The sequence below is a fragment of the Scyliorhinus canicula genome, chromosome 1 (assembly GCF_902713615.1).
Source record: "Scyliorhinus canicula chromosome 1, sScyCan1.1, whole genome shotgun sequence".
Taxonomy (NCBI): domain Eukaryota; kingdom Metazoa; phylum Chordata; class Chondrichthyes; order Carcharhiniformes; family Scyliorhinidae; genus Scyliorhinus; species Scyliorhinus canicula.
The window spans coordinates 79357900-79379518 of NC_052146.1; the positions used below are offsets into that span (position 1 = coordinate 79357900).

The following is a 21619-nucleotide window of genomic DNA, read 5'->3' on the forward strand; positions in this document are numbered from 1 at the left end:
CCTTCGGGGTTTCTGGGGGTTCCCCCAATTTCAGCGGTTTGTTATGGGAGCCCTAATTTAGAGGGTCTCTGTGGGGGGGTGTCCCCCTATTTAGGAGGGCCTTGGGGGGAACATCCTATTTAGAGGGTCTCAGGAGGGTCCCCCTATTTAGGGGTCTTTGGTAGACAGGCAGGTCAGGATCACCCCCGTACTTGTGGGAAGGGGAGGACCCAGAAAAAACAGGATGGCTGATTGATTGGCAATGTGGGGCGAGAAGGAGCTTTGGGGGATTGATTTGCGATGCAGGGATGGGCTGCTACCAGCCGGAGGACCTCACTATCGGGTTGCTCACTCAAAATGGTGGCCCATTAGCAGGATTCCTTCAGGAATCCCTTGTAATCTTCACCTTGCTTAAATTTCCTTGGCGAGGGATACTCAATTGCTTCCTGATTTGCGCTTCAGTTCCAATTCACCTCCGGCAGGAGAGTAGATTCCCGGCCAGAGTCCCGTTTGATAGTGGGGTCATTCTTGATGCTGTAGCTGCTGAGAAACACCGCTCTAAACGCGCCCAAAAACGGGACTCTGTTTTTTTTCCTGTTAAATCGTACCCTCGAACTAGGGGACGCAAATTGAAAATAAGAGGTCTCCCATTTAAGACGGTGATCGAGGAGAAGTTATTTCTCTCTGAGGGGTTTCTCTCTTCTCCCGAGAGTGGTGGAGGCAGGGTCAAAGAATATTTTAAACGCTGTGTAGATGGACTCTTGATTGACAAGTGGGAGTCGAAGTTGATAAAGGATAAACAGCAAAGTAGAGTTGAGGCCACAGTTAGATTGGCCACAATCTTATTGAATAGTGGAACAGGCTGAAGGAGCCAAATGACCTACTCCTGCTCATAATTCATATGTTACTGTCATAGTGGAATTTGAAACTACATCCCCACAGCATTAGCCTGAGCTCCTGAGTTCCTTGTCCAGTATCATTGCCATTTTGCTGTTGTGCAACAGAATGCTGAAAAGGTCAGATTGGGGGTCTTGGTACTCAACAGCTTTCCTGCTTCTGGAGGTTCGGGAACCACTTGGTGCACCGATTCCAACATGGAAGGACCACGCTGCTGCTCAACCTCTTCAATCACTTACACACATTTTCTTGGCTGGAGAGATGGCCTCTTTCTCCTGTCCTTGGAAGAGCTCTCCTCACTGAAATCCTCCAGCTCATTCAGCTGGACATCCAGGTAAGAGTGAGAGAACTGTGGGTGGGATTAATGGGGGGGGGGGGGGGGGGGGGGGACGACTTTTTCCAGGTCCCCATTTAAGTGGTTGCTATAGCCCTAATAAAACATGTCCACTTCAGCTATTCTGATCCCTGCCAATTCCCTTTAATCAGGAATCCTTGCTTTGACCAATCGAGTGTAGGATCCATCCTGCCACTCTGATTGGTCAGGGAACCCTCAAGTGGAAGGCCATTAGAACCCTTATAGTGGTTCCACTATTTCAGTAGGGACTGTTTTAAAAACTCCACCCATTGGGTGGGATTCTCCCATTCATCCAGCGATGGACTGGCGGGGTGAGAAGGAAGAGAATATGGGGAGGGCCAAAAATTGGTTTCATCCCTGTGGGATCTTGTGCTCCTGCAGCCTGTCACAATTGGGACAGAGGCCTGGGACATGTAACAATGGGCGGGGGCAACTTCTAGCAGGTGCATTAGTTATGTCCATGTGCCTTTTTAAAAAGTGATGCCAAGTGATATCCAACCCGAGACGTCCGGTGGCAGCATGTAGAGGGGATGTCACATTTTGGCTGGCTCCTGTTTGAGGCGTGTTTTTAGGAGTTTTGAAGTCTGGCCCTGGGGGCAATTTGTGAATAATTTGATGAAGAAATATATCAGGAAGGCAAAGGATGTCAAAAGGGCTAAGGAAAACAGCCCTGAAGAAGGGAGTGAGTGAATGTTCACCATCGAGTGAGAGGGCCAGCCAGGGAGCTGGCAAGATGGCGGAGGCTGGGCTGCTGGGTGGGGCCGCACTGTTCACAGCAGAGAGGATGACTGAGGTGCTATCTGGAGGAGCAGTTTGTGAGACGTTAAGGAAGGAGATGGCGGTGGCTTTGAAGGCTTTGGTGAAGGAAGTAATTGCCCCGGTGAGAGTAGCTGTGGCGAAGACATCGGCCGAGGTGAGGGAGCAGAGCGAGAATTTGAAGGGAGTGGAGGAGGCCATGTCACAGCACAGCGATTAGCTCCCCATGTGTTGGTCGAGGCCAACAAGGGGCTTCGAGCAAAGCTGGAGGACTTGGAGAACTGCCCGAGGTGGCAACATTTGAGGACTGTAGGCTTGTCCGAAGGGGTAGAGGGCTCAAGGTCGACGGAGTACTTTGCCAAGATGTTGGCGGAATTGATGGGGGAGGGTGAGGAGCCTTCCAGTATGAACTGGACCTAGCCCATCGGTCACTGAGGCCAAAGTTAAATGAGCCGCCAAGGGCAATGATTATCTGCTTCCACAAGTACCACATGAAGGAGAAGGTGTTGAAATGGGTGAAGCAGAAGCGGGGGGTGCAGTGGGCTGGTGCTGGAGTTTGCATTTACCAGGACTTGACGGTGGAACTGGCAAAGAGGCGAGCGGCTTTCAGCCGAGTTAAGATGGCATTATACAACAGCGGGATGCGATGTGGAGTGGTGTATCCAGCGAAGCTGAGGGTGACCTACAGCACCAGAGATTTCTACTTTGAGATGGTGGAGGTGGTGGAGGCAGTGGGGGCATTTGTGAAGGCAGAAGGCTTGGGACAGGAGTGAAGACTGGAACTGAAGAGGGGTTGTGGACTGCGAATGGGGAGTTGGGGGAGTATATATATGTTTTTTTTTTAACCTACATTGTTATTTATTTACTTCACACTGTTATAGAGTTTTTGTTTTTTGATTGTCATTCTTTGTTGCGTCGGTTTTATGTTATTTTATTGAGATGTTTGGGTTTGGTTATTTTTCCTGGGACTGGGCGGGAGGGAAGGGGAGGGAAAGCCTTGGGTGGGGGCCCCCGCACTAGCTAACTTAAGTCGGCTAGTGAATGGGGGTGAGGTGGGGGGAGGGGTTGCATATTTCATTGGGCCTAAGATGTGTGAAAAGGGGGGGAGGGGATCGATACTGGGTGAGGGTTATTCGAGAGGAAGTGCAGTGGGGATTCTGGGAAAGTGGGGAGTGGGTTTGATGTTAACAATGGATAGGGGCGGGTCAGGTTCATGGGGTAGGGCCCTGTGTTAAGATGATGGTGGATAAGCAGGGGGAGGTGAGACCCCAGGTTAGGATAGTTATGTGGAATGTGAGGGGATTGGGAGGCCCAGTGAAGCGGTCGAGGGTACGTGCACATCTGAAAGGTTTGAAGGCCGATGTGGCAATGCTGCAGGAGACTCGAGGGTGAAGGACCAGGTGAGACTTAGGAAGGGTTGGGTGAGCCAGGTATTTCATTCGAGATTTGATGGTAGAGCTCGAGGGGTAGCGGTACTGGTTAGTAAAAGTGTACGGTTCCAGATGGAGGAAGTGGTTGTAGACCAGAGAGGCAGGTATGTGATAGTGAGAGGGTCATTGGAGGGGAGGCTGGTGGCGCTGGTAAGTGTGTTCGATCCAAACTGGGGTGATGTAGGATTTGTGAAGGTTGTGGGGCCATCCCCGACTTGGATAGTGGGTGGAGACTGGAACTTGGTGCGGGAGCAGAGATTGGACAGGTCACGGCCGCGCTCTCTTGTCCCATCAGGAGGGGCGAAGGTGTGGCTGGACTAAAGCCGGAAATGGGAGGGGAGGACCCTGGGAAATTTCTGAACCCCGGGGAGCGGGAGTATTCGTTTTTCTCCTCGGTCCATGAGGTTAATTCACAAATTGACTTTTTTATGGTGGCAATGGCGCTGTTGGCTGGGGTTAAGGGGTTGGAATACTCGGCAATTGCAATTTTGGATCATGCACTGTATTGGGTTGAAATGGTGTTGGAGAGGAGGGGGCAGTGCAGAGACCGGGGTGGAGATTAGATTGGGGCTGTTGGGGGATCAAGGGTTCTGTGATAGGATTGGGAAAGTAATTGAGGAATACATGGGGCTGGATTGTACAGGGGAGGTTTCGCAGGCAGTGGTTTGGGAAGACGGTGGTGTGAAGGGAGGTGATTTAAGGCAAAGGTGGATAAGGATGAGAGGGTGGAGTGACAAAGGCTAATAGATGAGATGTTGGGGGTAGACGGGAGTTATGCAGAAGATGGGGATCCAGTGAAGTTTGAAAAGAGCAAGGAGTTTCAGGCGAGTTTTGACTGGCTGTCCACAAGGATGGCAGTGCGCCAATTGAGGTGGGCAAGGGGAGCGATTTCTAACTAGGTTGGCAAGCCAGCTTCGGAGGGAGGCAGCGGCAAGGGAAATTGTTCAGGTGCGGGATAGGACAGAGAAGCTGATGATAGCTCCAGATCAGATTAATAAGGTGTTTGAGGAGTTTTTTGAGTGATTGTATAGATCGGAGCCACCTGGAGAGGATTGGGAGATGCAGGAATTCCTGGATGGTTTGGAATACCTGAGGTTGGGGGAGGGGGACAGGGCCATATTGAAGAGAGCGATAGCAGAACAGGAGATAAAAGATGCAATTGGGAGGACGCATTTCGAGGAAGGTAGCAGGGCTAGATGGGTTTCCGGTGGAGCATTACAAGAAATTTAAAGATAAGGTTTGAGTATAGGGTCTCTTTGTATGCGTGTATCGGAACCGAGTGGGTTGATGGCGGGGCATATTGGAGCTGCTTCGAAAATTTGGGTCTTTTTCAGGATATAAACTAAATTAGATCAAAGTGAATATCTTGTGGTGTCTCACCAGGGGTGGGGGGGGGCGGGGCTACCATTCCGTAGGGCGTGGACTCATTTTAGATATCTGGTCGTGCAGGTGGCACAGGATTGGGGGTGGGGGGGGGGGCTCCGTAGGTATAACATTACTCGTTTGGTAGGGAGGGTAAGAGCGGATTTGACAAGGTGGGATGGTCTCCCTCTGTCGTTGGCAGGTCGAGTACAGGCAATTAAAATGAATGTATTGCTGCGATTTTTGTTTATTTTTCAGTGCCGGCCGATCTTCCTGCCAAAGACATTTTTCAAGGAGGTTGAAAAGATGATTACCTCATTTATATAGGAGGGGGGGGGGGAAGGTGGCTAGGATTAGGAAGGTGCTGTTGCAGAGAGGATGGCAGTCAGGGGGGGGGGGGGTTGGGTCTTCCGAATTTACAATATAATTACTGGGTGACGAATGCTAATAAGGTGAGGAGCTGGGTTAGAGCAGGGTCTCCCAGGGGGTGAGAATGGAGGAGGTCAAGGCTGAGGGCGTTGGCACAGCACTGCTCCCGGTGGTCTCGGAGAAATACTCAGGGAGTCCGGCAGTAGCGACGTTGAAAACCTGGAGGCAGTTGTGCCAGTACTTTAGGCTGGGGTCAGGGTCAAGGGAAATGCGGGGTCAGGGAATCACAAATTTGAGCCACGGAAGTGGGATGGGAGTTTTCGGAGATGGGAGGAGAAGAGAGTCAGGGCATTAAAGGATGTGTTTCTGGGAGGCCGTTTTGCGGGATTGAAGGAGCTGGAGGCGAAATATGGGTTGGGGCAGAGAGAAATGATTAGGTATATGCAGGTCCGGGATTTCGCTATGAAGGAGATACAGAGCTTTCTGGTGGCGCTGGCCCCCACACTGTTGGAGGACGTGCTGACAGCAGGGGAATGGTAAAGGGGTTGGTGTCGGCGATTTATGGGGCGATTCTGGGAAAAGAAAACACACCGCTGGAGGGGATTAAGACAAAGTGAACGGAAGAGTTGGGAGAGAGCATGGAGGAGGGGTTGTGGTGTGAGGTGCTCTGGACTGTGAAAAGCCCCTAGTCGCCACATTCCCGTACCAGCCTCCCCGGACAGGCGCCGGAATGTGGCAACTAGGGGCTTTTCACAGTAACTTCATTGAAGCCTACTCGTGACAATAAGCGATTTTCATTTTCATGTGAATGTTTCAACTTCATGCACGAGGTTGGTGCGGATGCAGCTGAAGGTGGTGTATATGGCGCACCTCACAAAGGCGAGGATGAGCTGACTCTTTGAGGGGGTAGAGGATGTTTGTGAGCGTTGCGAGGGGGGGAGCGCAAATCATGTTCATATGTCCGAAGCTGGAGGGGTATTGGAGGGAGGTTTTCAGGGTAATTTTGAAGGTGGTACATGTGAGGCTTGAGCCATATTCGGGGTATCGAATTGACCAGGATTGGAAGTGGGTGTGGAGGCAGATGTTTTAGCCTTCGCCTCGCTGATCGCTCGAACGTGGATCCTGTTGGGGTGGAGGTCAGTTTCTCCGCCCTGTGCCCTGGCATGGATGGGGGGGGGGATCTGCTGGAGTTTTTAAACACACGAGAAGGTGAGGTTTGAGTTGAGGGGAAGGATGGAAGGGTTCTACAATTCATGGGCTTTGTTTACTATGCACTTTCAAGAATTAGATGACATTGATATTGACATTGGATGGGGGGAGGCTGGGGTGGGGGGGGGGGGGGCGGTGTTGGATTGTGTATATTGTTGGTGACTATGTATGGATGGATGGTGGATTCCTGAATCCTTTTCTTTGATGTTTGTATTTAAATTGTTGAGTGTTGTTTGGGGGTTGGTGGGAGGGAGGAATTGTTGGCCATGGGATTGACATTGTATTTGTTAGTGTTTGTTGGTAGGTGTAAATTTGGATGATAATGTGAAAAGGAGATTAAAATATTTTTAAAAAAGTGATGCCCAGCCCAGCCTACCACACAATGCCAATGACTGCATAATTATTGAGGCCAGGGTCATGGGAGAATTCCGAGGGGCCTGTGTGGCAGGAAGCACTCCCTGTCCCCAATCCCGCCATTGGACTGACTCCTGGATGGAAGATGTTTTGGTAGATTAAACTAACACAATCTACTCTAACCACTGGGGGCAGCAGAGTTCCTTCCACCAGCTGCTGTGCAGAGATTTCCTGCTCAATGGAACACACAGCACAATATCGGCAACTGCATAGAGCAGGGGTGGGAAAACTACGGCCCGCGGGCCGCATGCGGCCCGCCAAAGGTATTTCTGCGGCCCACCAAGTCATTACAAAAAAAAAAAAATTTTTTTTTTTAAAAAAATTTTTTTTTTTTTTTTTTTTTAAATTTTTTTTAAGGTTAATGGTGGGGGGCTGTTGGGTTACTTACTGGTATAGGGTGGATACGTTGACTTGAGTAGGATGATCATTGCTCGGCACAACATCGAGAGCCAAAGGGCCTGTTCTGTGCTGTACTGTTCTATGTTCTATATGAGGCGCCCAGAATCATAACCGGGTGAAGTAATTATTTTACTTAATATACTATGCGGCCCTTTGTGAATTGTGAATTTCTGAATGTGGCCCTTGCACGGAAAAGTTTGCCCACCCCTGGCATAGAGCATGTTGCTCTGGGCTGCAGAGAATACTGTTGTGGTTTTTCTCTTTCCCACTAAATAACCAGAGTTGTCTCTGGCACAGAAAGGTCATTTATTGATCAATGTGTTGGCAGTGCACAACTTCAGAGATAGACCTCCAGAGCTGACTCTGCCCAACACATGGGATCAAGTAACATTTATTCAGAACCGATTACATAAGCAAGAATATTGTTTACAGTTGATCATATCTGTTTGAAACTTTGGATGAAACAAGTTACATATGTGCACCCAGGCAGAGTGAGTATCTACCCTTCATATTTCAGTGGATTCCTTCCTAACCTCCCTACCAGATGCCAGACCCAATGGATATATCTGGTCCTTGGGTCGACTTGGAAAAACATGGGCTGGATATTCCTTTCCTGAGACTAAGTGTTGATGCTGGGGGTAGGTTTTGTGGACTTTCACGACAGCAAAACTGGTGGCGAACCTGGACCAATTCAGCTACCGTTGAGGGGCGAGCAATGGTGCCACATGGAACATGATCGATTCCAGTGAAAATGGTGCAGGATTCACCAGGTCCGCGATTGACACTCGGGAGGATGACAAGCTACAGCTGTATATACACACTTCACTCCCCACACACACTCATCCCAGCCAACAAGATGGCACTGGTAGTGCTGGAGCATGCCCATATAGCTGATGGGTCGGCTGGGGCCAGCAGGCACCCAGGGGCGTGGCCTAGGGGGACACCTATACGACCCATGGCTCTAAGTTCACAGTGGTCAATCAGCGGCGTGCGCAGTTGCATGGTTGCCTTTCCAGCTGCGGCAATGGTATTCCATGCCCATCCATCCTGACCCCACAGCCCACCTCCTGGCCACCCCCGCTACTTCCCCCGGCCCTGGCAGAAGCCCCCACCACTGGCACAACTGTCAGCAAACCATGGTGATGTTGGAAGCTTTCCGTTCCCCCTCTCTCCCCCTCAGAAACCACAGTGCCGCTTTCACGATTTTTAAAAGCACAAATTGGGCAGCACGGTAGCACAAGTGGTTAGCACTGTGCCTTCACAGCACCAGGGTCCCAGGTTCGATTCCCCACTGGGTCACTGTCTGTGCGGAGTCTGCACGTTCTTTCCTTGTCTGCGTGGGTTTCCTCCGGGTGCTCCAGTTTCCTCCCACAGCCCAAAGACGTGCAGGTTAGGTGGATTGGCCATGATAAATTGCCCTTAGTGACCAAAAAGGTTAGGAAGGGTTATTGGGTTACGGGGATAGGGTGGAAGTGAGGGCTTAAGTGGGTCGGTGCATACTTGATGGGCCGAATGGCCTCCTTCTGCACTGTATGTTCTATGTTCTAAGTGAACTCGGGAACTGGGCCCATTGGAGGCGGAGAATACCGGGTCAGGCCCACTAATATGCAAACGGTATTTACTGTACGTGTGTTCCGGCCCATGTTGTGTTACTGTCGAGGTGACGGGGAATTGCGATTTGGCATGAAATTGGCACCCGCCGAAATTTAGGCTTTGGAACGTATTCTCCGCCGAATCGAGTTCCCCAATTTTGGCGTCAGCCAACGGAGAATCCTGCCCCATGTTTTTTAACCTTTATCCTGGCTATTTGTAGATTGTGTCTCAAGAGCAAGCTGCTAAGGTCACTGAAAACTGGTTTAACTGGTTTAACATGTTGCTTGACCCTCATGCGGACCATTACAGATGGTGCCACGTCAACCTTTAGCTTTTAGCTGACATGGTTGTAGAGTTGTCTTTTATTGCTTTAGTATATTGTGCTGCACTATATAAATTCAAAACCCTGAAGAATAATTGTTAATTGCCCTAATAGATTGCTGTTAGTAAACCCTAATTATTTGCCTCTCTACAACAAATGTTTACAAGCAAATTGGTAGAATGGCAGCAAAGATATGGAGAAATGAGACACCTACCAGTTTGTGCGTCGTAGATGGTCATGAAGAAGCCTCCCCCAATCCCCATGCTGTGTACATTGACTAGACCATTACAGAGCAAGGTAGCAATGGCGGCATCTACAGCTGAACCGTTCTGCTTCAGAATGTCCCTGCAATCAAATCAATGAGAGATTTAGGAATATAGGAACAGGAGGAGACCATTCAGATCCTCAAGTCTGTTTACTTAGGTCATGATTGATCATCGTTCTATCTTCAGATGAGGATTTCTGCCTCACAATATCCTTGCAATCAAATCAGTGTGAGATTTAGCGTGTGTTTGATTTGTTTACTGAGCTATCAGTTGCCCCCTGTTCTCCACTGGCCCAAATAAATCATCAACTCAATAATAGGATCATTGATTTTAACTAGGTCCGTGGCTGGGGCTTCAGCCTGTTGTATTAGGAATGTGGAAAATCATTCTGGGTTTGTGCTGCACACTAACCCTGACTCAAAAATGTAGGAACTCAAATGTGTGTCAATCCCCAGTCAAAGAGCTGCCAATACTTACTATCAGGCACGAAGAAGGCAATCACATAATTCATCTCATTTATTCTGATTAAGAAACCTTTCTCCGAGCTGATTTGTTTGTTTCTGAAGACTTGTCTCCCTAATATTTTTCTTCTAATAAATTGAGATACCTGGAGCCAGTGCCCACCGGCGACAGGACTGGGAGAACCCAGGATCAGTACCTACCTGTGGAGAGGTAGGAAAGCTCCAAACATATGAGCCAGGCACTCAGCCAGTTTCGTGGGTTACACAGAGCTATGTCTCATGGCTTTCCTGGTCTCTGGAGCGATACAAGCTGCCTTCCCACCATTTCTCTGTGGTTTGCAACCTGCTCAGTGCTTGGCTACAACACTCTTGTTACCCAGTCAGTATTTACCAATTTACCAGACCTATCCTTTCACTGTTTCTCTCATCTTATTGTGAATTAGAACCATAGTACCATGGAATCACTGCAGAGTAGAAGGAGGCCATTCGGTCCATCGATTCTTCACCAACCCACTGAAAGAGCAACCTACCTAATCCCATAGCCCCACCCTATCCCTGTAACCCCATAACCCCTGTGGTGATCACAAGTTAACTAGATGCAATACAACTGAGCAAACACTAGAGGGGGCACGGGAGAGCCATATAAATAGACGGGGACAGGAAGTGAGGACACTTCACAGAGGGCAGAACTTGGAGCAGGACACACGCCAGCAAGGAACACTGAAGGTAGCCATAGGTAACAGCACTGAAGAGAGAACGAACTCACAATAAAGCATCTTCTCCACATTTGAGACTACGAGCTTTATTAAGACACGAGTAACAACACATGGTACCAAGGAGTGGCTTCAGACGCTTACTACAGGACAACTCAGTGGCAGATACAGAAAGCTCAAAATGGCATGGAAATCTACTGGACATTTGACTTGGGAAGGCATCGCTGATGGGAGGAAGTGCCTTGGATTCACACTTCAGCTGGACACGACTGGAAATGTAAAAAGTGTCTGGGAAAGGTTTAAACAATGGTTCGGTTACGGTATCATAGCAAATGATGCAGCAGCAGCCTCAGACGAAATTAAAATAGCAATTCTCATCGAAGGACATGAAGCTACGAAAGTTTATAATGGATTTAAATACTCAAAAGGTGAAGACAGAAACAGCTTACAAACGGTACTAAACAAATTTGAAGAGTACTGTGAGAAATTTGAACAGCAAGGCATGCTCAGAGGCCAAACTGCACAGAGACTGAGTGATGCAAAACTTAAAAAATCACAAAAAGAACAAGAAATCGCGAATGAAAAGTACAGATCAAAAAGAAGAAATAAAAAGAATTTCTCACAAAGCCAAAACGCTGAAACCCAGTGCAGATCGGGAAGAGAAGGTAACTTACAACTTTTAGAAATCCAGTCCAGATGGGACAGAAAAATCGCTGAAATCCGCGAAAAAATGGCGTCGGAGCACATTTTGCAGTCTCCGGTAAGCAAAGAACTACAAATTGCGTCTGCGCATGCGCCGGAACCGGAAGCCGCGCATGCGCAGTTTAAAAATTATCGCGGTGCCGATCGTTATGCGCATGCGCAAGCCGCGCATGCGCAGTCAAAAAAAGTTTTGGTCGCGGATCGTAATGCGCATGCGTAAGCCGTGCATGCGCAATGGAAACAGAACCGCACAGTGAAGGAGGAAGGTCGATTTGCGCATGCGCAATGCATTCCTGCGCGTGACGTCATGACGTCTGAGCATCCCGACCACGCCCACTTAAAAGGGAAATGCCCGAAAATTGAAAACAAGACACTTAAAGTGGTAAACACAAATTTTCTTGCCTCAGAACACAGAAAAACGCCTGAACTTAAACCAACAGTTAAAAACAACTTGCACAACACCCTGAAAAAAGCAGTCTGCACCACCCAAAGTGAAGAGAACAAAAAGAATTCCGAAACAACAAAAGATGATTTGTTTTTCGAAGATTACCTCTCAGACATGGCTGAGTCAGTCGGACATGCTTATCACAGCATCAGCGACACGGTCGCAAAGCACAACACGAACCAACTCGTGGAAGATGACTCCAACCAAGATGATTTGGTTTTCAAAGAATACTACTCAGACATGGCTGAGTCAGTCGGATATGCTTATCATAGCATCAGCGACACGGTCGCAAAGTTCAACACGAATCAACTCGTGGTAGAAGAATCCAACCAGGATGATTTGGTTTTCGAAGAATACTACTCAGACACAGCTGAGTCAGTCGGATATGCTTATCACAGCATCAGCGACACGGTCGCAAGGTTCAACACGAATCAACTCGTGGTAGAAGAAGCCAACGAAGATGAAATGGGTTTCAAAGAATACTACTCAGACATGGAGGAGTTATTTGGACATGCTGATCACAGCATCAGCGACACCGTTGCAAAGCTCAACACGACTCTACTCATGGTAGATGAATCCAACACCATGATGCCATGGCAGCTCGTCGATACATTGGATGACAGCAATACCCTAGACGAAGACGACGCCACACAGAGAGCACAGGAAGACTCCACAGAGCGAGCGATGACAGGCTCCATAGTGCGAGTGATGGAAGACTCCAAAAGGGATGCAAGCAAACACTCCCTGGCGAACACCATGCATGAACAAGACCATGAAGGTAAACCCGCTGTATCTGAGCAACCGCAAGCAGACTATGAAAGTCTACCAAGCTCACAGGAACAAGAAGAAGGCAACGTACATCTAACCACTGACACCATGCATGCACAAGACCATGAAGGTCAACCTGCCGTATCTGAGCAACCACAAGCAGACTATGAAAGTCTAACAAGCTCACATGAACAAGAAGAAGACAATGCACCTCTACCCACTGCATGCGAAGACAGTGACAAGGTGATCACACTCGACGTACAGGATCACAGCGAGACTGACAGTTCTCAGCTTGTCTGTAAGCACAGAGCGAAAACAGTAACAAGGTGATCGCACTTGACGTACAGGATCACAGCGAGACTGACAGTTCTCAGCTTGTCTGTACAGAAGCACAGAGTCGGGCCACCCAACAGTCCAGAGAGACGATGCCGAAAGAAAACATGCAGATTTTGACTCCAGAAGAGGAGCACCTGGAGTCCAGAGAGACAACGCCGAAAGAAACCATGCAGATTCTGACTCCAGAAGAGGAGCACCTGGAGTCCAGAGAGACCAAGCCAAAAGAAACCATGCAGATTTTGACTCCAGAAGAGGAGCACCTGGAGTCCAGTGAGACAACATCAACAGAAATCATGAAGATTTTGACTCCAGAAGAGGAGCGCCAAGAATCCAGAGACACCGCGTCAAATGAAATCGAGAAGAATTTCACTCCGGAAGAGGAGCACCAAGAAAGCAAAGATGAGGAATCCAATTCTCCACAAATGATTGATGTCACCTGCACCGATGCAACATCAGATCATTCGCACCACTCTCGAGACGAAATGCTCAATGACTCAAATTATCCACTCGGGACACGAATAGAGTATAACAAGAAAAACAATAGTCAAAAGAAGCACAGCAGAAACGGGTCAAACAACAGCAAGAACAAAAGCAACATGAAGCGCGACAAGACCAACAACAATAGCAAGAAGCACAGCAGAAACGAGAACGACAACAGAAAGAACAAAAGCAACCTGAAGCGCGACAAGACAAACAACAAAGTCAGGCACAAAGATAGCGACAACGACAGAGACAGAAACAACAAGAACGGCAACGAAAACAACAAAGTCAGGAACAAAGATAGCGACAACACCAAAGACAGAGACGACAAAAACAGCAACACGAACGGCAACGAAAACAACGAAGTCAGGAACAACGACAGTGCCAACACCAAAGACAGAAACGACATAAACAGCAACAAGTACGGCAACGAAAACAACAAAAACAGGAACGACAGAAACAACAGCAATGAAACAACGACTTGTACACAATGGTACTACTCGGCACATGAAGGACAATGCCACAGCACACTGCAAAACGATGACAAGACTACAAACATGTCATGGGATGACAACGAATTGCACAAACTCACGTCTGCTCCAGAACGAGCAAGCACACCAGCATCCAAGGCGGATGAGACAATAAATCAACACCACAAGCACAAAAAAAAGTCCATGCCAGTCAACATCAGTGAGGTGACCATGCAAACACCTCGGGATGATGCATTGGGTACTTAAAATAACAAGGAACACCAACAACATTCACAGCGGACTTGCAATATCAATATTACCACGTCATCAACAACAAGAAAAAAAAAGCTCTGAACAAATTCATCAAGTTTGGACTCATAAATGTTTTATTGAGATTGGACATATAACTACATTGGCTTTGTACAGTATGCAATAGCACCATCACCTGTATAGATACGCATATCATAAGTAACTGTTTTCTATAATTTTCTTTAACGATGTACAGCAAATATGTAAAGAGAAAAAGGGGGATGTGGTGATCGTAGATTGACTAGATACAAAAACAACTGAGCAAACACCAGAGGGAGAGCTATAAATACACCGGGACAGGATGTACAATTTTCTTTAACGATGTACAGAAAATATGTAAAGAGAAAAAGGAGGATGTGGTGATCACAAGTTAACTAGATGTAATACAACTGAGCAAACACTAGAGAGGGCATGGGAGAGCCATATAAATAGACGGGGACAGGAAGTGAGGACACTTCACAGAGGGCAGAACTTGGAGCAGGACACACGCCAGCAAGGAACACTGAAGGTAGCCATAGGTAACAGCACTGAAGAGAGAACAAACTCACAATAAAGCATCTTCTCCACATTTGAGACTACGAGCTTTATTAAGACACGAGTAACAACACAACCCCCACTCTATCCCCATAACCCCACCCTATCCCCGTAACCAAATAGCCCGACCCTATCCCCGTAACCCCATAATCCCCACTCTATCCCCATAACCCCACCCTATCCCCGTAACCCCATAACCCCACCCTATCCTCATAACCCACTCTATCCCCATAACCCCACCCTATCCCCGTAACCCCACCCTATCCCCGTAACCCCATAACCCCACCCAATCCCCGTAACCCCATAACCCCACCCTATCCCCGTAACCCCATAACCCCCACTCTATCCCCATAACCCCACCCTATCCCCGTAACCCCATAACCCCACCCTATCCTCATAACCCCACTCTATCCCCATAACCCCATAACCCCACCCTATCTCTGTAACCCCATAACCCCACACAATCCCCGTAACCCGATAACCCCACCCTATCCTCATAACCCCACTCTATCCCCATAACCCCACCCTATCCCCGTAACCCCATAACCCCACCCTATCCTCATAACCCCACTCTATTCCCGTAACCCCATAACCCCACCCTATCCCCGTAACCCCATAAACCCACCCTATCCCGTAACCCATAACCCCACCCTATCCTCATAACCCCACTCTATCCCCGTAACCCATAACCCCACTCTATCCCCGTAACCTCATAACCCCACCCTATGCCCGTAACCCCACCCTATCCCCGTAACCCCATTACCCCCACTCTATCCCCGTAACCCCACCCTATCTCCATAACCCCCACTCTAACCCCATAACCCCACCCTAACCCCATAGACCCATAACCCCACCCTATCCCCGTAACCCCATAACCCCACCCTATCCCCATAACCCCATAACCCCACCCTATCCCCGTAACCCCATAACCCCACCCTATCCCCGTAACCCCATAACCCCACCCTATCCCCATAACCCCACCCTATCCTCGCAACCCCATAACCCCACCCTATCCCCGTAACCCCACCCTATCCCGTAACCACATAACCCCGCCCTATCCTCGTAACCCCATAACCCCACCCTATCCCCGTAACCCCATAACCCCACCCTATCCCCGTAACCCCATAACCCCACCCTATCCCCATAACCCCACCCTATCCCCGTAACCCCACCCTATCCCCGTAACCCCACCCTATCCCCATAACCCCATAACCCCCACCCTATCCCCATAACCCCACCCTATCCCCATAACCCCACCCTATCCCCGTAACCCCATAACCCCACCCTATCCCCATAACCCCACCCTATCCCCGTAACCCCATAACCCCACCCTATCCTCATAACCCCACCCTATCCCCATAGCCCCACCCTATACCCGTAACCCCATAACCCCACCCTATCCCCGTAACCCCACCCTATCCCCGTAACCCCATAACCCCACCCTATCCCCGTAACCCCATAGCCCCACCCTATCCCCGTAACCCCACCCTATCCCCGTAACCCCATAACCCCACCCTATCCCCGTAACCCCATAGCCCCACCCTATCCCCGTAACCCCAGAACCCCACTCTATCCCCGTAACCCCACCCTATCCCCGTAACCCCATAGCCCCACCCTATTCCCGTAACCCCGTAGCCCCACCCTATCCCCGTAACCCCATAGCCCCACTCTATCCCCATAGCCCCACTCTATCCCCATAACCCCAGAACCGCACTCTATCCCCGTAACCCCATAGCCCCACCCTATCCCCGTAACCCCACCCTATCCCCGTAACCCCACCCTATCCCCGTAACCCCACCCTATCCCCGTAACCCCACCTTATCCCCGTAACCCCACCCTATTCCTGTAACCCCATAACCCCACCCTATCCCCGTAACCCCATAGCCCCACCCTATCCCCGTAACCCCAGAACCCCACTCTATCCCCGTAACCCCACCCTATCCCCGTAACCCCATAGCCCCACCTTATCCCCGTAACCCCGTAGCCCCACCCTATCCCCGTAACCCCATAGCCCCACTCTATCCCCATAGCCCCACTCTATCCCCATAACCCGAGAACCGCACTCTATCCCCGTAACCCCATAGCCCCACCCTATCCCCGTAACCCCACCCTATCCCCGTAACCCCACCCTATCCCGTAACCCCACCCTATCCCCGTAACCCCACCTTATCCCCGTAACCCCACCCTATTCCTGTAACCCCATAACCCCACCCTATCTCCGTAACCCCATAAACCCACCCTATTCTCGTAACCCCATAACCCACCCTATCCCCATAACCCGACCCTATCCCCGTAACCCCAAAACCCCACCATATCCCCGTAACCCCATTACCCCATCCTATCCCCGTAACCCGAAAACTCCACCCTATCCCCGTAACCCCATAACCCACCCTATCCCCGTAACCCCATAACCCCACCCTATCCCCGTAACCCCATAACCCACCCTATCCCCGTCACCCCATAACCCCACCCTATCCCCATAACCCCACCCTAATCCCCGGAACCCACCCTATCCCCGTAACCCACCCTATCCCCATAACCCCATAACCCCCACCCTATCCCCATAACCCCACCCCTATCCCCATAACCCCACCCTATCCCCGTAACCCCATAACCCCACCCTATCCCATAACCCCACCCTATCCCGTAACCCCATAACCCCACCCTATCCTCATAACCCCCACCCTATCCCCATAGCCCCACCCTATACCCGTAACCCCATACCCCACCCTATCCCCGTAACCCCACCCTATCCCCGTAACCCCATAACCCCACCCTATCCCCGTAACCCCATAGCCCCACCCTATCCCCGTAACCCCACCCTATCCCCGTAACCCCATAACCCCACCCTATCCCCGTAACCCCATAGCCCCACCCTATCCCCGTAACCCCAGAACCCCACTCTATCCCCGTAACCCACCCTATCCCCGTAACCCCATAGCCCCACCCTATCCCCGTAACCCCGTAGCCCCACCCTATCCCCGTAACCCCATAGCCCCACTCTATCCCCATAGCCCCACTCTATCCCCATAACCCCAGAACCGCACTCTATCCCCGTAACCCCATAGCCCCACCCTATCCCCGTAACCCCACCCTTTCCCCGTAACCCACCCTATCCCCGTAACCCCACCCTATCCCCGTAACCCCACCTTATCCCCGTAACCCCACCCTATTCCTGTAACCCCATAACCCCACCCTATCCCCGTAACCCCATAGCCCCACCCTATCCCCGTAACCCCAGAACCCCACTCTATCCCCGTAACCCCACCCTATCCCCGTAACCCCATAGCCCCACCCTATCCCCGTAACCCCGTAGCCCCACCCTATCCCCGTAACCCCATAGCCCCACTCTATCCCCATAGCCCCACTCTATCCCCATAACCCGAGAACCGCACTCTATCCCCGTAACCCCATAGCCCCACCCTATCCCCGTAACCCCACCCTATCCCCGTAACCCCACCCTATCCCCGTAACCCCACCCTATCCCCGTAACCCCACCTTATCCCCGTAACCCCACCCTATTCCTGTAACCCCATAACCCCACCCTATCTCCGTAACCCCATAAACCCACCCTATTCTCGTAACCCCATAACCCCACCCTATCCCCATAACCCCACCCTATCCCCGTAACCCCAAAACCCCACCATATCCCCGTAACCCCATTACCCCATCCTATCCCCGTAACCCGAAAACTCCACCCTATCCCCGTAACCCCATAACCCCCAATCCAGTAACCCCATACCCCCCCTATCCCGTAACCCCATAACCCCACCCAATCCCCATAACCCGATAACCCCACCCTATCCCCATAACCCCACCCTATCCCCATAACCCCACCCTATCCCCGTAACCCCATAACCCCACCCTATCCCCATAACCCCACCCTATCCCCATAACCCCACCCTATCCCCATAAACCCCACCCTATCCCCGTAACCCCATAACCCCACCCTATCCCCATAACCCCACCCTATCCTCGCAACCCCATAACCCCACCCTATCCCCGTAACCCCATAACCCCACCCTATCCCCATAACCCCATAACCCCACCCTATCCCCTTAACCCCATAACCCCACCCTATCCCCGTAACCTGATAACCCCACCCTATCCCCGTAACCCCACCCTATCCTCGTAACCCCATAACCCCCACCCTATCCCCATAACCACACCTTATTCCCATAACCCCACCCTATCCCCATAGCCCCACCCTATCCCTGCACCCCGGCCCCGTCGGTGCCTCCGGTCTTGGTGCCCGCCCCTGCTGCCAGGGCCAACGTTTAATGCCACTGCCCCCACTGGGGGCTGCCATTGGGGTGGCCCTGGGTGCTACTCCCGGTGGGTGTCGCCGGTTGAGTGGGGTAGCCGTAGAGGAGGGCAACACCCACCCATAAGACTGTTTTCTCGGTGTCCACCCAGGGGCCGGGGTGGGTGGCCAACAAGGTGACCACCATAATGGAGCTCGGTGCATGGGCACCGCCCTGTCCTGTTGGGGCTCCCCTGCTGCTCGGCCTGTCCCCCCCCCTTCCACGCCCCTGCCCTGGTCCTGACAGGGCCCTCCCTCCCGCAGGAAGCACGGCCGGTGTCCGATACGGGATCCAGCAGTCCCCCCACGCCAACTCCTACCTCCTCTTACTGCCGCCTCAGCCAGCACGCCAGCTTTACAATTTTTTTAAGGATGTTAGAGACATGCCGATGGGAAATGGCCCATCCGAATTGCAGAATCGCTGAGGCCCCGGAGGATCAGGCATTAGGGCAGATAATGAGATGCGTGTTGTACTCCTGGGCCACGCGGCTGCTGCCGCGATTTCATCGAGTTGGGGGTCCGGAGAAATCCGGGGCGCGATTCTCCCAAACCGGGAGAAATCGTAAGGCTGGCGTCAAACCCGGGCGGGTTTGACGCCAGCCTCCCCCTTCCCGACCGGGAACCGATTCTGGTCCCCGGTCGGGGCTAGCAGCCCGACGCCGTAAGATCCGGCATCACGGGCTTAACGAATTTCGTTAAGCCCGCTTGCCCGAGTTAGCGCCGGCTGACGCGTCATATGACGTCAGCCGCGCATGCGCGGATCGGAAGACTCCAACCCGCGCATGCGCGGATGACGTCATCGCGTATTTGCGCGGAATCCGCGCATGCGCGGGCCGGAATGCCCCTCAGCCGCCCCGCGAATGGATACTGCGGGGCGGCGGAAGGACAAATAGTGCGCGGGCATCGGGCCCGCTGCCCGCGATCGGTGCCCACCGATCGCGGGCCCATGGCACCCTTGGCACGGCCGTGGTACTGCCGTGCCAATCGGTGCCATGGTTATAAAATGCAAGTTGTTCCCGCCGTTGTTACGAACGGCCAGACCAGGTGTGTTTGCCGTTCGTAAAAACAGCCGTAAAGGGCTGGGAACTCGGCCCATCGAACAGCTGAGAATCGCTGCCGGCCATAAAAAAACGGCGGCAGCGATTCGTATCGGGAGTCGGGCGTGGGGGGGGGGGGGGGGGGGGGAGAATAGCGGGAGGGCGTCGGAACAGCGTGGCCGTAAAGTTTTACGAGCCACGCTATTCTCCGCACCGTCGGGAGTGCGGAGAATCTCGTCCCCGATTCGGCACGAAACCGGCGTAAAGCCTATTCTCCGGCCGAGCGCGTTCCGCAATTGCAGCGTCACGGCACTGAAAATCCAGCCCACTCTCTTCGGGAAACTGGGGCTGTTCTCTTCAAAATAGAGGAGTTTACGAGGTGATTTTGAGAAAATCAGAAGGCACAGGATGAGACCGTTCTGCTCACTGTGACCGTGCTGACTCCTAGGACAAGCTACCAGTTCATTCAGCTCCTCTGATCTTCTCCGACAGGAACTATAGGGCGCGATTTAACAGAAACATTTCTAACTGTCATTTTGGGTGCGATTAGTGGGATATTTCTTGATGGCCGTGTTTGGTGAGATGGCGGCCTCTATTTAATGGCACTCAGTGCCAGATATGAGTCCCCGTGGGATTCTCACCATTACTGGCAGTCTTGCCGTCTGATTCGCCAGACTGGTGCCTCAGCGCCTTGCCGCTAACCAGGACGAGCTATTTTTAAACACCCCCTCATCACTCACTCCCAGCCAACAAATAACCATGGACACCCCTTCATCCCTCACTCCCAGCCAACACATAACCATGGACACCCCTTCATCCCTCACTCCCAGCCAACACATAACCATGGACACCCCCCTCATCACTCACTCCCAGCCAACACATAACCATGGACACCCCTTCATCACTCACTCCCAGCCAACACATAACCATGGACACCCCTTCATCACTCACTCCCAGCCAACACATAACCATGGACACCCCTTCATCACTCACTCCCAGCCAACACATAACCATGGACACCCCCTTCATCACTCACTCCCAGCCAACACATAACCATGGACACCCCTTCATCACTCACTCCCAGCCAACACATAACCATGGACACCCCCTCATCACTCACTCCCAGCCAACACATAACCATGGACACCCCTTCATCACTCACTCCCAGCCAACACATAACCATGGACACCCCCTCATCACTCACTCCCAGCCAACACATAACCATGGACACCCCTTCATCACTCACTCCCAGCCAACACATAACCATGGACACCCCCTCATCACTCACTCCCAGCCAACACATAACCATGGGCACCCCCTCATCACTCACTCCAGGCCAACACATAACCATGGACACCCCCTCATCACTCACTCCCAGCCAATACATAGCCATGGACACCCCTTCATCACTCACTCCCAGCCAACACATAACCATGGACACCCCTTCATCACTCACTCCCAGCCAACACATAACCATGGACACCCTTCATCCCTCACTCCCAGCCAACACATACCATGGGACCCCCTCATCACTCACTCCCAGCCAACACATAACCATGGACACCCCCTCATCACTCACTCCAGCCAACACATAACCATGGACACCCCCTTCATCACTCACTCCAGGCCAACACATAACCATGGACACCCCTTCATCACTCACTCCAGGCCAACACATAACCATGGACACCCCCTCATCACTCACTCCCA

At 51.4% G+C, this 21619-nt stretch overlaps 1 protein-coding gene across 2 annotated transcripts in view; it reads right to left on the minus strand.

The window, feature by feature from the left end:
- The window catches only part of LOC119964361 (glutathione hydrolase 1 proenzyme-like), a 177734-nt gene that overhangs the window by 83931 nt on the left and 72184 nt on the right, over positions 1 to 21619 (minus strand). For both annotated transcript variants that reach the window (XM_038793741.1, XM_038793750.1), the window contains one exon: positions 9300 to 9430. In XM_038793741.1, the coding sequence (XP_038649669.1) occupies positions 9300 to 9430 (131 nt within the window). The remainder of the gene's footprint in view (positions 1 to 9299; positions 9431 to 21619) is intronic.